At 41.3% G+C, this 16,665-nt stretch overlaps 1 protein-coding gene across 2 annotated transcripts in view; it reads right to left on the bottom strand.

Moving 5' to 3' along the window:
• Positions 1-6,891: 6,891 nt before the first annotated feature.
• kcnn1a (potassium intermediate/small conductance calcium-activated channel, subfamily N, member 1a) overlaps positions 6,892-16,665 on the bottom strand; it is a gene marked incomplete at both ends in the record, with an annotated part of 30,394 nt that continues 20,620 nt past the window's right edge. For both annotated transcript variants that reach the window (XM_083669848.1, XM_083669849.1), the window contains 5 exons: positions 6,892-7,197; positions 10,174-10,243; positions 12,451-12,578; positions 12,847-12,957; positions 13,200-13,341. In XM_083669848.1, the coding sequence (XP_083525974.1) occupies positions 6,892-7,197; positions 10,174-10,243; positions 12,451-12,578; positions 12,847-12,957; positions 13,200-13,341 (757 nt within the window). The remainder of the gene's footprint in view (positions 7,198-10,173; positions 10,244-12,450; positions 12,579-12,846; positions 12,958-13,199; positions 13,342-16,665) is intronic.

The raw sequence follows: 16,665 nt of genomic DNA, 5'->3' as shown, positions 1-16,665 counted from the left end.
AGTCTGGTGAGGCTCTTTAATGAGGGATGTTCCCTATGCTGGTTGAACAAACCATTTAAGATTCATATTTAATTAATTTAGCTTTTATCCAAAACGACTTACAATAAGTACATTTGTCTAAGTAAGTGAATCAACGATACAACAGTCATCGTAAGTAAAACCTACAATAAGAACAAGTGCCATCGGCAGTCACAGTGCTAGAGAAAGGAAGATTTTTTTTTTTATTCCAAGTTCTGGTAATGTAGGGTGTGTTATGGAAAATACATTGATAGAACTGTTTTCAGGTTATACACTTTCATATGACTGATACAACTTGTGTAAATACTGTGATTACATTTTCTCTTGCCACACCTCTAAAGTTCTATAGCCATTGTTCTGAGAAGCACTGTATAATTTACCATATGAACAGCGGTGATTTCGGAGGAAGTGGTGAGGGAGCGCAGTAATGGGGGAACAGACATATCTTGCCGATAGGTGTGAAATGTTGAACGCCGATTGATCAGTAAGAGAGTCTCCCCATTGTTCATTCTCTCCCGCCCTCTCTCATGTAAACACAAGCCCATCAGCCAATAGCCTTGGCGGCGCCTACCATTATGTTTAAACTGTATAAAAGACAACCCTGATAATTCTCTCTTCCGACTTGTGCTGAACAGACCCCCAGATCTAATCTGGGCTGCTGTTACACTCTTGTCTCTTGTTTGCAAGCAATAAATACCGGACTCAGATATTGTGGATACTCAGGACTTGTTTCTTGATTCTTACCTCCGAAGAGCTGAAGTACAGAGTGGTAAATCCTAGACTTCCACCACAATTGTCAGGGTGCTTTGTTTTGTTATGAACCTCCTCGTCACTTTTCGGTCCAACGAAAGGAGCAAGGAACGAGAGGCCTCATCTAAATGCAAAAACAAAGTATGTGAGAACTATTGTGCGCGCCTGCACAAAAAATTACTTGAATATTGACCATGGGACTCAATGAGAGTGAAACAAATTGCCTCTCCAGACCACAGTGTGTACATTGCTTGCAGTGTACAACATGGGTCTGTGCCTCAGGCAGGCTACTCAGGAAAGATAGATTGACCCAAGCTAGATCGACCCATATGTACAGAAGATTGTCTTAATACTAAGAAAAAGTAAGATACTGCTTGTGCTTGTGCCTTGTTATCTGTACTTCAGGCTGTGCAATATGATTCAAAAGAATGTCCCACACCACACTCTATTGACTTGATGTAACCATTAGCCAATCAATCTTACAGCACTCAGAGGTTAACGTTGCACTAAACACAATTTCCGTGTAGAATATGATTTCATAATCTAATGATGCCAAGATATCATTCGCATCTTCTCTGACCTGAGTGTGAAATGGCATAATTCTATTGTCCAACTTTTTCTCGATAGTCGACAGTCCACGTGCAGTACATGTGTTCATACTTCAAGGCAAGGACATCTGACACACACACAAACACACACACACACACACACACACACACACACACACACACACACACACACACACACACACACACACACCAGTCAGCAGCACTGATTCCCCCTACAGTTTTACCGTCACGCAATCTCATCTGGTCCTGTCCTCTGTTGTCCTCTGCTGACACCACTGAGGCATGTTCAGTTGGGAATAACATGTACACCACTGCACATAAACATGTACCATATAGAATAGACACATGGCTCTATTCTACATGACAGAAGATCGTGCCTGTTCTATTCATTACATTTCTACCCTGACTGACTATGTGTCACTGTTGTATTTTAGCTCTAGGTGAAGGTCACTTGTTCTGTTGAAAACAACGCTCAGGGTTTGTAGAGGGTTGCATATAGAAATGTTATGTTTAGAATGGACAGGTGACTCTCTGTTCCACATGACAGTGGATTTTGTCTGTCCTAACCATGTATCCAGCTGTATAAGTCTCTGATGTTATGTTTTTGCTTTCAGTGACCTTCCCTATTTATTAAATGGCATTGGTATTGCTGACTTTGATCACTAAGTAGAGGTTGCTGTACTGGATGACAAAACACCAATTTAGACAGCTGCAGAGTGATGCCAGTGTTCGATATTACTGTAGATGGACACATTCTGAAAACCAATTTGCAAAATTGCATGTGCGGTTTTCTTAATGAGAAGTGAGATATGATCATAGATCTGAATCTCTGGCCTTGGTTGGAGTGATTGTGTCAGATGGAGGATATGTCCAACTCACGCACGCACGCACGCACGCACGCACGCACGCACGCACGCACGCACGCACACACACACACACACACACACACACACACACACACAAGCTCCATCATGGCTCGAGTCCTGACACATGGCTCGGGGCTCTAAAATGGGGCTCTCTCTCTTCACAGCTAAATGAAGCAGGGGAGCCACGGCAGCCTGCCACAGACAAGCTCATTTGTAATGTTCATCCTTCTTCCCTCAGACGTATAAGAGAGAAGGGGATGATGGATGCCAAAATAGGAGATGCTCGCTCAAAAACATCCCCACAGAAAAGCTCCACTCCACTTCCCCACCACCACCACCCATAAAAAGAAGACAGAACAAGTGGATCAATTCCCACCCTCTTTAATATCCCCAAGTGTATGCCCAACCACGTTAGCAGACAGTGATTGGAGGAGCATTAGCATATTGCAGCTGGTATTAGCCTCTGGGGCAGACAGGGGAGAGGCAGTGGGCACATAATTCGATAAATGGCTTCCTCTGCCAGCGTTGGCGTCCCAGAGGGACCTTTTCACACTCCAGGTCCCTGCGCTGCCTCTGAGGGAGGAGTTGCGTAACAGCAAGGGGGTGAGTGGCCACACTTATGGGAAAAGGGCTTGTCATCATCTCTTTTGTGATTGGCCTCTTAGTAATGAGTCCGCTGAGTATCGTTCATAAACATGAGCATAAATAGCTACTTGTTAAGTAAAGTTAATACATTAATGGGTGTGGCCTGTGTGTGCATCAGCGCATATTTCACTTTGGAATCAGGCCTAAGCAGCTGGATGTCCCTGGAGGACAATGTTTATGTTAATATCAATACAGAATCCTATAATCATGTTTTAGGACATTCCCTCTGCAGTGTTTATTTACCAGAGTAGCACATGTTAGTCTCAGGCTGTCACTGCACCATTCGGGTTCTCAGTCAGCACAATGTGCTCCAGTTTCTTGGCTCCTTGCGGCTAGCCTAAAAAACAAATGTGCTTAGGAGAAGTTGCAAAAATTGGAGTAATGGAGGTCTTTTTTCTAGCAAAGCTAATGCCAAAGAACACTGGTGAGGCTCTTTAATGAGGACTTTTGCCCTATGTTGGTTGGTGTACCCTCTGTATCTTGTGTCCTGTATCTTTTTGAATGAAATGAACCATGATGCATGTTTGTCTTATGAACGAAAGGAGCAAGGAACGAGAGGCCTCGCCTAAATGCAAAAACAAAGTATGTGAGAACCTATATGCACGCCTGCACAGACAATGGCTTGAATATTTAGCAGAGCTAATGCCAAAGAACACATACACAGTAATTCCACTGTTGAAAGAAAATGGAGAGCATCATATAGTAGCTGAAGAAAGTTTTTTAATGACCAGACCTCCTCTTGTTGGTACAACTGTCACCTGCAAAAGAACAACATATACAGAGAACATACCATCACTGATTGCCAGCCATAAAAGTTGGTTTATTCTGGTGCTACTACATATGCATTATGTGGCTGTGTACACATAGCAATGGTACATGTATACATTACTTTTTAAAGTTTTGCCCTGTACAGTCTGTTAAGTACAGTCTGATGCTATAAGAAGTAGTCTATTCTTACTGATAGATAAAAAAAAGATTTGGGGGTGTATTCAGATTGTTTGCTTGTTCAGATGTCATCAGCATACTGATATTCATTTCCTTACCTCTCCATGTTTCAATATTTAGATGTTTTTGGCGACTTTTCAAAACTAGGACTTTCATTAAAAGCTATCGAAATGATGTTTGGGCAGGAAACAGCAGGAAAAGGAAGTAACTGACCTCGCTGTGAAAACAAATTAAAAAAACAAAAACTGGAGCATATCCTATCCATGCTGAAAGAAATATACAGTATGTCTGAATTCTCTAATATATAATGGTAGAGAACAATACTCTTTAGATTATATTTCTATCTGTAATGTTCTGAATGTTGTGCCCCACTGAATATGCCCTTGCGATATCCCATTTGTCCCATTTTGCTCTGTGACAACCACAGTGAGGTCATATTCACGGGACACCCACTCTTGCTGCTTCCAACCCCCATGGGCCAAAACGGACATCTGTCAGTAAATGAGGTATGGCTCTAGTCTTTCTCTTTTTTTTCTCAGCTTTTCCTCTCTGCCAAATGAAGTACCTAATGACAGTGCTCTTCTCTCTGAAGAGCACATTCAAGCACCTGTGATGCCTATTGGTAGTGCACTATATAGTAAGCACTACAGGCAATCTGGGGAAGGACACCGGGGTTTCCCCCACTCTGGGCGAATTCTAAAAGCAATGTCTTGGTAATGAATACAAGTTGGTGAATTCGGAGCCTGTAGTGTTTCTTATGATGATGAATGAAAGAATGAAGTGGTGAAATATCACACATACTAAGGAGCTTTAACCTGGTATGCTGGAACAGGTGAGACCCCAATCAAGTACTCCTCGAATCATCTCATAGGTAGAACACTGATTGTAACAGAGACCATGGTGGAGTGATTTCTCTTAGATGGAGTGGACAGTATTGGGGCAGTGAAGAGTCATGCTTGATTAACTCAAGTTAAAAAAATAAAGATTCATGCTTGATTAAGTCCTAGTCACAGCAACCTGAACATGTTATTAAATGAAGTGCTCTCTGGAGAGCCTGACCTGTAAATGGATTCTTACAGGTGTGCACTTGGTCGAATTTGATGCAGACAACAGACTACAACATCTAACCAACTTTTCTGACATGCCTGGTGATTATTGTACTGCTCAGTAATGACTGTAATCAGACTTTTGGGAACACAAGAGTGAATATTATTGTTGCTTTAACCAAATACTTAGGCTTAGGCCAAAATGTCACCTGTCCCTGAACGAAATAAATACAAAAAAGAAACCTTGGGTCTCTTTTCTGAGTGTGGACCAGCTACATTGTTTTAGAACCAAATACTTCACACATTAAATTACCACAACTCTCAGTTAAGGGATCTGCCACAGTGTCTTGTTTTTGTCAGTTATCTGTAATCACATTTTTTCCTAATTGATTTGGGGTTCAGTGTATTTGACATGACTCGAATATTTATGCATTTTCTGAAGATGCAATTTATTGAGGACCTTGGACTTTTTGTGTGGACCAATTCACTGTCTATAACCATCCAATTATTTCTTTAGTACTTTATTTGTATTCTTTCAGAATTTTTTTAATCAATATTTTCTTCACATCATTTTAAAACAGGGAATGCATTGTTATACAGTATCACATTACTGCAACTCTCTAGATTTGCAATTCTAGAAATCCTAGGTTCCTAATAAAATAAAATAAAAACTCAGTAAAAAAACCAACCAACAAAAGTAGCATAAACTCAAAATGTAAATCATCAAGCCATCCAAAAGGTTTTGCTCCATCGTCATTTTTGCACAGAACCATGCAAGGGGTGGGGTTGGTTTCTCAGTTCGGTTGGTATCGTGTGCCTGTCGCCATATCCCAGCTGATTTCAAGCCATGCCATTATCTGAAGACCAGTGGAAGCTCTGATTTGTAGTGATGAGAAAGGTAGACTACATTTTTCATAATTTTGTGAGTATGAATGTGCAGCATCGAGCTTGAAGTGAACTCTCTCAAACACATTCTCTAATTTTTACTTCCTCTCTCTCTTGCGTTCTCTCTCTCCCCATGACCTGTTCAGTTTTTTTAATTGGTTAGTATAAGTAGAAAAAGAAAGAAAACATTTTCAAAACATTTAAAGATATTGTGTAATGGAGGCAATGTTATGCATTACATTAAGACAATTTCTTTGAGTTTTTGAAGAGGAATGTATCTGAAAAAGGAATGCAATGCTTGTATTCAGAGTCTTAACATCGTAAAAAACTTGCTCTGAAATTAGTAATTAAATAACCCTCTACTATTTGTACATTCAGGCACTGAATAATCACATGTCAATATGTAACTAAAAAAGATAGTCGCTCTCAACTTTCCCTTGGTAAGAACAAGGAAACTGAAACTTTGAAGTTGGCATTCGTGTAAATTTTCCTACTCAGTAGTAATGTCATGTGCGTCCCCCTTTCTCTCTGTTGAGTTACCCCCCTCCCCCACTCCTTAAGTGCGTTTCAATACTGAACTGACGTCAGAGCTTTCAGAGGCCCTCTTAAATCGTCACCTTGGCTTACGGGGAAAAAACCATAACACTTGTCTTGTAAAAGGGAAGTCCTCTGTTTGACTTGCTCCTCCTTGCAGACGCAGGTGTCCTCCTTGGTGCCTGTAGACCATACAGACCTGTTAAGCCAGGTAAGCCAAGACCCTCAATGGGCAACTCTCTCTCCCTCCCCTCCCCCCACTGGGTTAAGGACTCTCCGGTGTGATAGCCAGCTCTCACCCCAGCAACCCTGAACTCAGTCAGTCAGTTTAACTATACAAGGGCTTTTACAAAAAAAGCTAACTTGAACAGCCATACAATGGCTAAAACATAAACCATATCTCTACTTATCTCGGTTTAAGTTGTTTAGGTTGTCATTTTAGGATGTTTTCGAAGGTTTCATTTGCTCACTTTTTTGAGCGGTTTTCGGTTCAGTACTGTGCTGGGAGGTTCAGTCACAGCAGTGTTGGTTTTTGGATGTGGCAGCTGGAATGGGGGGTTAGGGTTTTGGAGGCATGTTAAGGGGGGCTCCAAAGGAGTCGTCAGGGGCAGTGGGGTTAGGGGGAGCAGTTTGCTAGCCGCTGTCGGAGGAGGTGTGTGGTGCCGTGGAGGGCGAGCGGCGCCTTCGGGCGGTGGAGGTCCAGGAACGCTCAGAGCGTTCAGAGCGCTCTGAGCCCAGCGAGGCGGGCCGGAAGCGGTGCACAAAGCCGTCCAGGAACTCCTGCTGCTGCTGGGTTATGGCTTGGGAGATGAGGCAGGGCAGCGCCTGCAGGCTGCCCGTCACCGAGTCCAGCTTGTCCTCCAGCGTGCCGATGCGCTTGTCCAGCTCCTCGCTGCGCTCCTGCAGCTCTGACACCAGATCGTACATCACGTTCTGGGTCTGGACGAGACGAGAGAAATGGGGGGAGAGAGGGAGTGAGTGATTATAATAGTCCACAGAACTATCTCTGTTTGGTGAAGAGAGATCAAAGTATGATTTTATTGTGTATTGTATGTTCTGCAGTTGTATGTTCCACTTCCAACACCAGGTCACACATCTGAAATAGATAGAAAACTGTCCTCCATATTGGCACTAAAAGCTCCACGACAACATAACAACATTCTAAATCTCAAAACACAATTTGCTGGACTTTGATCTACAGTGCTGTCTATAAGTATTGGAAAGAAGAAGCATTTGTCTTCTTTTAGCTCTATTCTCCAACAGTTTGAATTTGAAATCAAGCAAGTAGAGAATCTCAGCTTTAATTCAATATTTTCTTTTTTCATATTGGCTTCACCATTTAGAAATTACAACCCTTTTTATACATAGTCTCCCTATTTCAGGACACCAAAAGTATTGGAAAATTGGCTTGAGGGGTATTCTGGTTAGTCAGGTGTGTTCCATCACATCATTTGTGCAGGCAGAAGAGAGCTCTCAATGACTAGTATTGATTATAGGCTTTGCATTTGCCTTTGGAGTCTTCTATTGGTGTCTGTCAACATGAGGACCAAAGAGACATCAATGAAAGTCAAGGAAGCCATTATGAGGCTGAAATATCCAAAGAATCTATCAACATAGGCAAAACCAAAATCAACAGTTTGTAACAGTTTGCACTGGTGAGCTCAGCAATTGCAAACAGGCTGGTAGGCCAAGGAAGACTTCCATAGTGGATGACTGAAGAATGCAGACCATAATTAAGAAAACCCCCAAAACAACTTTCTCACAGACCCGGAATACTCTCCAGGAGGTAGGCGTGAATGTGTCAGAGACTACCATAAGAATACATCACCAGCTAAACTACAGATGCTTTACTGCAAGGTACAAACCATTAGTTATCCTCAAACAGGATGGTCAGGTTACAGTTTGCTAAAAAGTACCTAAAAAGCCTGCAGAGGTCTGGAAAATGGTCCTGTGGATAGATAAGATGAATATTATCATGTACCAGAGTAATTGCAAGAGGAAGGTTTGGAAAGGAAAGGATCTGCCCAAGATTTACAGCATACCATCTAATCTGTGAAACATGGTGGAGGGGATACTACAGTTTGGGCAAGTATAGCTGCCACAAGAACTGGTTAACTTGTCTAATTGATGATGTTACTACTGACAGCAGCAGCAGAATGTATTTGGATATCTACAAAAACATCTTGTCTGCTCCAGTACAAGCAAAAGTACAATGACAATGACCCCAAACATACTGCCAGAGCTATGTTTAGTATTTGGTGGACAATCCTTTGCATGCGATCACTGCCTGAAGCCTGGACCCATTGACCCCTTGGCTCTGCCAGGCCTGTACTGCAGCCATCTTCAGTTGTTGTTTGTTTTGAGGTCTTTTTGCCTAAAATCTTATCATCAGGAAATGAAATGCTTGTTCAAATGGATTTAAGTCTGAAGATTGACTTGGCCAATCAAGACCTTTCCACTTTTTGGCCCTGAAAAACTCCCTAGTTGCTATGGCAGTATGTTTTGGGTCATTGTTTTACTGTATGATGTAGCACCATCCAATGAATTTGTAGTGTTTTCTTGTACTTGAGCAGACAAGATGTTTCTGTACACTTCAGAATATATTCTGCTGCTGCCGTCAGTAGTTACAATGATCAATTAAGACTAGTTCTTCTTTTTTAGTTTTATTCAGATTTTTTCGGCCTAATAATGGCTTCCTTGACTTTCATTGACACCTCTTTGCTCCTCATGTTGACAGACACCTATAGCAAACTCCAAAGGCACATCCAAAACTTGGAATCAATACTACACATTGACAGCTCCCTTATGCCTGCACAAATGAAACCAATATGTACAGAAATCCCATGAAATAAAAGCTAAGAATATCTACTTTAACCTCATAGTAATTGTTTGATTTAAAATCCAAACTTTTGGAGTGTAGAGCTAAAAGAAAAAAAAATGCTTCACTGTCCCATTACTTACACAGGGCACTGTATTGTATGTCATTAGATGAAGCCTCCCAAATTAACGGGATATGTGGCCTTACAGAAAAACTAAACTCTAATCTGCTCAACTTCACGGTTGAATGGCTCAACTAATGATTATTAAGAAGGTACACTATAAGTATATTGTCTGTTCTTTACCTATCTTCTCCTTTACCATTGCATTACTCCCTTGAAGAGTGTTCTTTTATCTTGGCATATTTTTGTTGTCGGCCAGCACTAACACACCATATTCAACAAACCAAAGGTGTTATGATTAGTGGAATAAGTGGAATCTGGTATGTTAGCACAGGGCTAGAACAAAAATGTGCAGCCACCATACGTATTCAGGAGCACTGCCCTAGACACACAGCTTTTACTAAGGCTGTAGAGAGAGCGGGGTGGGGGGCAGGCAGTATAAACACACATTAAAGCCCCAGGTTTTGAACGTTTTAAAAACACCGGACACCTGGAGTGCAAATGTCACCCACATCAATTGATGGCCTGCTGCCCACATCCCTTTGAAAAACCTTGGCTGGCCTTTCTGAAGTTGGCCTGGGCCTTATTAGTAGGGACCGAAGGAATTCTTGACTTGTTTTTCCTGTTGAAGTTCCATCCCCCAGCACCAAGGGGACGAAATAGCGCCCTCTCAAATCAGGTGTTGAGACATGTTGCAGACCCATTATATTCACAATACTTTAAAAAGAATGCATATATGGAACTTCTCTATTGATGATATTCATAGGAGGATTCCAAGTGTGAAAATCAGTTGTTATCTGTCTGGAGAGTGGAGGTACATGCAGTGCTGCCTTGAGGATATGCTTTGAATATATGTTGATAATGTGACAGGTCTGGTGGTCAATAACATCTCAGCTCTTTAATCATTGGCACTGAAACTAATTCTTATCAACCATTGTTGATTGGCAATCAAGTTTAAATTTAATTTAATTCTTACCTTAGCCAGGTCCACTAGCGTGTTGGCCTGATCGTTTAGTTTCCTCTGCTCCATCTTCACACTGCGCAGTCTGGACAGAGGCATGAGGAGAGGGGTCGGAGGGGGGAGAGAGTGGGGATAGGCGGCAGGGGTTGGAAGGGTAGTGGGTGTAGGTGGGTGGGTCATCAGGGGTTGAGAGGGGCGAGAGAGGGGGACAGGGCGGGGGAGAGCAACACATCTGTCAGGAGCACTCTCTCTATGATGGTGTGGAGGAGAGAGAGCAGCCTGCATGCATGTACAAACATTCCCAGTCCTGGTCATACCGCAATACCAACACATGCAAAAAACTAAACAAATCTATGAGTCAAAAAATAAAAAAATCCAAACATAACCCCCCAACATGTAGACAAATTGAACGTTTCAGAAGGTGACATGCCCTCTTTGCGTGCCTCCAGCTGTAACACCCTTACAGTTCGGTGGCAGGTCATCAGAAACACACCAGTCAGTGGGTGAGCTTGCAGTGAATGTGAGTGACATGTGCACTTATGGTGGAGGGTGTGTGTGTGTGTGTGTGTGTGTGTGTTTGTGTGTGAGGGTAGGGGAAGAGCCTGTGACTATAGCATATCATTGCTTGAGTCAAGAGAGATGACCTTACTTAGTCCTGTGGCCCTGACAGATAACATTGAACTAAGTGTGGTAACATTAACTAACCTGAATTATTTTGTTGTACACTCAAATGTGTTTCACTAGCTACAAACAAATATTCTATTATATCCTTATGCTTGGGAGCAGATATGTGCAATTGTTTTAGTGATGTTGCAGATGATGACATCACATACTCAATCAAATGGACCAACATCCTGGTGACTTGTTTAGGCAGAAACTCCCCAATCGGGCTAATTCTGAGGAGATGATGTTCAATGACATTTATTCATGTGCAAATGAGGAGACAGCAAAGGGACCACTTTCAGCTCCATCTACAGTAGCTAGGGATGCTTCTAGCATGTCCGTGTCTTTTCTTAATCTCATGTCTGTAGGCGACAGGGTCTGAGCCAGGTTAAAAAATGGCTTAATGAAACCTAATTTACAGTGTGAGGCTGAAAAAGGTTTACTACTACTTTTTTCTACATTCCTACTAAAACTGCTCTTTGGTCCTACACACAGTCTGTCCTACTATAGTGATGAGAGATACTGGTCAACTTTAGTTGTGGGCTTTATGATCATCTGATATGACTGAGAGTGGATGGCCTTTCAAAAACACCCCAAAACAAAATAAAACAGACATTTCAATCCCTGTTTACTACGACATCAGGAGCAAGGATGGGTCTGTCAATGCAGGTTAATATAGCCCCATATTGTTGCTATATTAATCATGGGCAACATCATTGATGGCAACTTCATTGATGAATGAACTCTGGCCAAGCCGGTAAGCCCCAAGCTCATACTGTAAGATGCCTCTCACTTTCTTCAGACAACCCACTACCATGTCATCAGTGGTAATGTTGATGCTTTTTTTTCATTCCATTCAGAGGATGGGGGTAAATGGAACATTAAAAGGAAACCAAAACAATCGCATCCAGCATTTTTAAGGTTCATGCATGTCAAACGTAGACATGGAGAGAGAATGTAGAGGAAACAGAAGGAGGAACATAGAAGACTCAACTTACTTCTGAGCTCTGCAGTGATAGAGCAAAACAAAGACAGAACACAGTACAAAGTTTTAAACCCCACGACATCCACGAAACAAGTGAACCATTACACTTCTCACAGGGTAAGGGTTGGGGGGGGGGGGGGGGGGGGGGGGGAGGACCATTACAGTACGTTGTAGTTTAGACTGATGATGGTCTGTGTGTGTGTGTGTGTGTGTGTGTGTGTGTGTGTGTGTGTGTGTGTGTGTGTGTGTGTGTGTGTGTGTGCGTGTGTGTGTGTGTGTGCGTGTGTCTGGTAGTGAGTAATACACCTAGCTTAATGAACATAGAGTACAGGATATTGTCACAAGAAAATGTCAGAGAGTAGGAAAGGAAGGACATTATAACAAACACTACAAGTGATGCTGCTGCTACTACTGCAGTGTAGTGTGTTAAGAGGGCACACCTACAGCTACAGTACATCTACTGTAAGTACAATAGAAGTGGAACTAAAGCAACTACTATTACTACTGTCTCTCCAAAAATAACATTAAAGACAAAATAACATATATTCAACAACTTTGAACAGGTGGTAAAAACAACTTCATGTGTCCACATAGGCTTTGGCGTGCTTATGATATGGTCATTGTCTTTGGAGAATGGTACTTACTGATGGATGGCCTGTAGAAACTTGCGCTGGTGTTTGCGCACCTTGGCATGATCTATCTTCTTGACCAGCTTAGTGTGTTTGTAGATGAGCCATGTTTCCCTGAGTACATTGGCAGCTGTGTTCTTTACCTGTGGACGGATGAAGAGAAAACAGAGAGGTGAGGGGTCTCAATTAAATTACATGCTTTTCCTATAATCTTGGCCTATACATGCTGTATATAGTTACAGAGAATGGTGAACAGAGGACAGGTGAACCGTTAAAACCCTAAATCCTACAGAAAACCATAAACTATGGTTCTGGCATGATTTGGATAACATCCCATAGGTAATGTGACATTCACATTAGAGCTCAGTGGTGGAAGATCAATGAATCCACTAAAATGGGCGCCTGACTCACTCGTTTACAGAGTTGTGTGTCCATCATGAAGTTGTGGACATGCTTCTCAGCCTTGGTCAATTCCAACTTTCTGGCTACCACGGCGACTACCAGCGCAGTGCAGCCAGCACCCTATTGGACAAAGAGACATGGCCAGACCCATGGTCAGACTTATTGAAGAACACATCAATACATCTGATGTACATTTATGTACATGTCTGTGTTAGGTTTATGTAGTCCATGCTGACTGTATATTGTACAACTGTGTACTGTGCAACTTTCTCCCAAAAAGTGGCATCTCATTATCCTCGTAATAAGGGTTGTATGAAAAAAGAGAAACACACAAATATCATGTCCAATGAAAGATAGCATACCATGATCCCTGTAAGCAGACATACTCCTTTCCCACAGTACGTGTGAGGTACCATGTCACCATAGCCAATGGAGAGGAAGGTAATAGAGATGAGCCACATGGCTCCTAGGAAGTTACTGGTCACTTCCTGTTTGTCATGATACCTAAAGTAAGGAAGAGAGAAACAGAGGAAGATATCCATCAGTGACATACTATATGGTAAAAGGAACCTGAGTATGCTAGAGAGGCCATGAACTAACATAGATGGTTGGTAAAGGAGGTATAAAATACCTGTGCATAGTGTTTCACCTTTTTCACCATGCCTGTGCATCTAAAAGCACCCAATCCATGGCGGAAACAAATGGTCAAACATTATGAAATTGCAGAGAATGCTATCACATTCCAATCTACCTTTTATTTGAAGTAAAGTCTCAATGGTAAATGAAGATGCCCTGTGTAAGTAATGGGACAGTGAAGCATTTTTTCTTCTTTTGGGTCTATACTCCAAAAGTGGACAATTACTATGATGTTAAAGTAGAGATTCTCAGCTTTTATTTGATGGTATTTGTGTACATATTGGTTTCACCAGTTAGAAATGATAACACTTTTTATGAATAGTCCTCCTACTTCAGGGTACCCAAAAGTAATGGGACAATTGGGTTGACAGGTGTTTTTGGTAAGTCAGGTGTGTTCCATCACATCATTTGTGCAGGCATAAGAGACCTGTCAATGCCTAGTATTGATTATAGGCTTTGGATTTGCCTTTGGAGTTATCCATTGGTGTCTGTCAACATGAGGTCCAAAGAAGTGTCAATGAAAGTCAAGGAAGCCATTATTAGGCAGAAAAATCAGAAACAATCAGAAACTAAGCCAAAATCTTAGGCTTGCCAAAATCAACAGTTTGGAACATCATTAAAAAGAAAAAGAAACACTGGTGAGCTCAGCAATTGCAAACGGGCTGGTAGGCCAAGGAAGACTTCCACAGTGGATGACCGAAGAATGCTCACCATAATTAAGAAAACCCCCAAAACAACAGTCCCACAGATCAGAAACACTCTCCAGGTGGTAGGCATGAATATGTCAGAGACTATCATCAGCAGAATACGTCACCAGCCAAACTACAGACGCTTTACTGCAAGGTGCAAACCACTAGTTATCCTCAAAAAGGATGGTCAGGTTACAGTTTGCTAAAAAGTACCTAAAAAGCCTGCAGGTTTGGAAAAAGGTCTTGTGGGTCACAACTTCAGGCAATTATTGCACCAAATACTAAACATGAGTGCTTAATTTGGACATTTGATAAATCTGTTCCATTACTTCTGGGTACTCTGAAATAGGGGGACTATGCATAAAAAGTGTTGTAATTTCAGAATTGTGAAACCAATATGTACACAAATACCATGAAATAAAAGCTGAGAATTTCTACTTTAACCATAGTACTTGTTTGATTTAAAGAGTAGAGCGGCGAGAAAAAATGTTTCATTGTCCCATTACTTAGGGAGGGTACTATACATTCAGTGTGTAGATACATTGAAATGGAGGTGAAAACCAAATCTATTCAACTAATCCTTACAAAGAATATGATGAAATGCTGATCGCAGTGAAGTATCTGTATCAGTGTCTATCAACCAACTTGAGAAGATGGATGATATTGAGAGTCATTTGAAAAATAGATGAGTGAATCCAAACTTACATGTGCTCTTCATTGGCATACAAATGACGATATTATAAAACATGACTGGAATAATGATGGGAGACATAAGATATGTTGTTTGGAGCAAAACATTATGAATAAAAACAAATGACTAGCATTATAAAATACTATTTGATAGCTTGATCAGCATCAATCCCCGCACAAATACAAAGTGTAAAGAATTGATTCTACTCTACAAGACAGAAAAAAATGTTTTGACCAAGAACAGCATTTTCTTGAAAGAAAGGAGAATGTCAATTCTCTTTTCTTACTACATAGTGGAAACGATGACTATTGTCCTATTGAGTTCAAAGTACCCAAACAAAGGTTTGGTTACAGTATCCACATCACTTCTTTATACATGGCATATATGGCAGACAACCATGCGATAGCTCAAAGCCTCACAAGACACTGCAGAAAACACCATCTCAAAATGTTATCAACACTGATGATGACATTCACACCCCCTTGCATTGTGAAAACAAATCCCCAAATATTGTACAGACAACACCATTATGCCCACTCTCTATTCGTTTACAATGTACTTCCCAGATGATTGCTAATGATCTGTCTAGGAGGAGTAAATTATTAGAGGGATTTTTTGTAACTATGCAATATCAGGCCATGACTCACTGAAACCTACCTTTAGTATAGCATTTCTACATAAAGGAAGTAGAGGATGATTTTTCTGCTCCTAGAAATGGTCTCTGAAGGGGACCCATGCCATGCCAATTATGAATTGTTAATGACTAGACTATCCAGCAGTGACCCAGCATGTGGAATTAAAATGGCTGGAACAATTACATCTAATCAAGGCAGAAATACAGTTTGGAACACCTGGGGCAGATGAAAGTATGTTTGAATTCAAAAGGTTTCCACAAAAGAGAGTTTCTAAAATATATCTCCTCCTAGACAGATCACTTTCATTTCAACTAACCATGCCCTCAGCAGCCAAAAGTCTTATCTGCTAAACTCAACTCTGCATTCATGCTCAAATACAGGAAAAACAACATGGTATTTTTTCCCACTGAGCCACTCATATGGCATGCAAAAAAGCAATCGGTACAATACCATGCAGGCATTAAAAAAATGTCTGCATCCTGCATGCTGAAAAGCCAGTATATTGAGAGCAAGGAGAGCGACGACAAAACCTGCGATCCATTCAATTAAAACCATCTTTGACAAATATTCCAATATTGTCAAGGGGATGGGAGTTGTATTTAAAAGCAGGAGTAGACTCAAACAAATAAAAAACGCATTGGGAAGCTCATTGTTTTTGACACCCTTATCTCTGACCTCTTACCTGCAATAGTATGGCTTCTGAGTGACAATGCTTTTAGCTAGGGGGGCTGAACTACTAAAGTTATCGTAATTATAAGTGACTAATTTGTTAATTTTATCAAAGCAGGCAAAGACATGAGTCATGCCTACTGTAACAGACAACCTATTCTGACAGGACCTTCTGGAAGCACAGTCTCCGCCAAGATACTGCATTGCTTCCTCTTTTGTCCTGATTTATTTGAAGTTGTGACGCAAAGTGAAATATGTCCTTAGACTTGATTCTACATCATGTTAATTGTTCAGTGGATTGTGAGTTCCACTCACTCAGCTCTTTTCATTAGCTTGGGTAGATGTCTAGTTTACACACTGGAACTGTTTCAAATTGGAAAGATCCTCTCAACTGCAGCAATTACTGCTTTGTAGGTGGAGTACTTTAAGTGCTGTAGTGTCCCTAGCAAGAGATTAGAGCAGGACACAATACAAGAGGTCAGATTTAAAACCACCATGGCATAAAAGG

This window comes from Argentina silus (assembly GCF_951799395.1).
Source record: "Argentina silus genome assembly, chromosome: 1".
Taxonomy (NCBI): Eukaryota; Metazoa; Chordata; class Actinopteri; order Argentiniformes; family Argentinidae; genus Argentina; species Argentina silus.
Note: the sequence above shows the minus strand (reverse complement) of the source record. Positions and strands in the feature narration are given on the sequence as shown.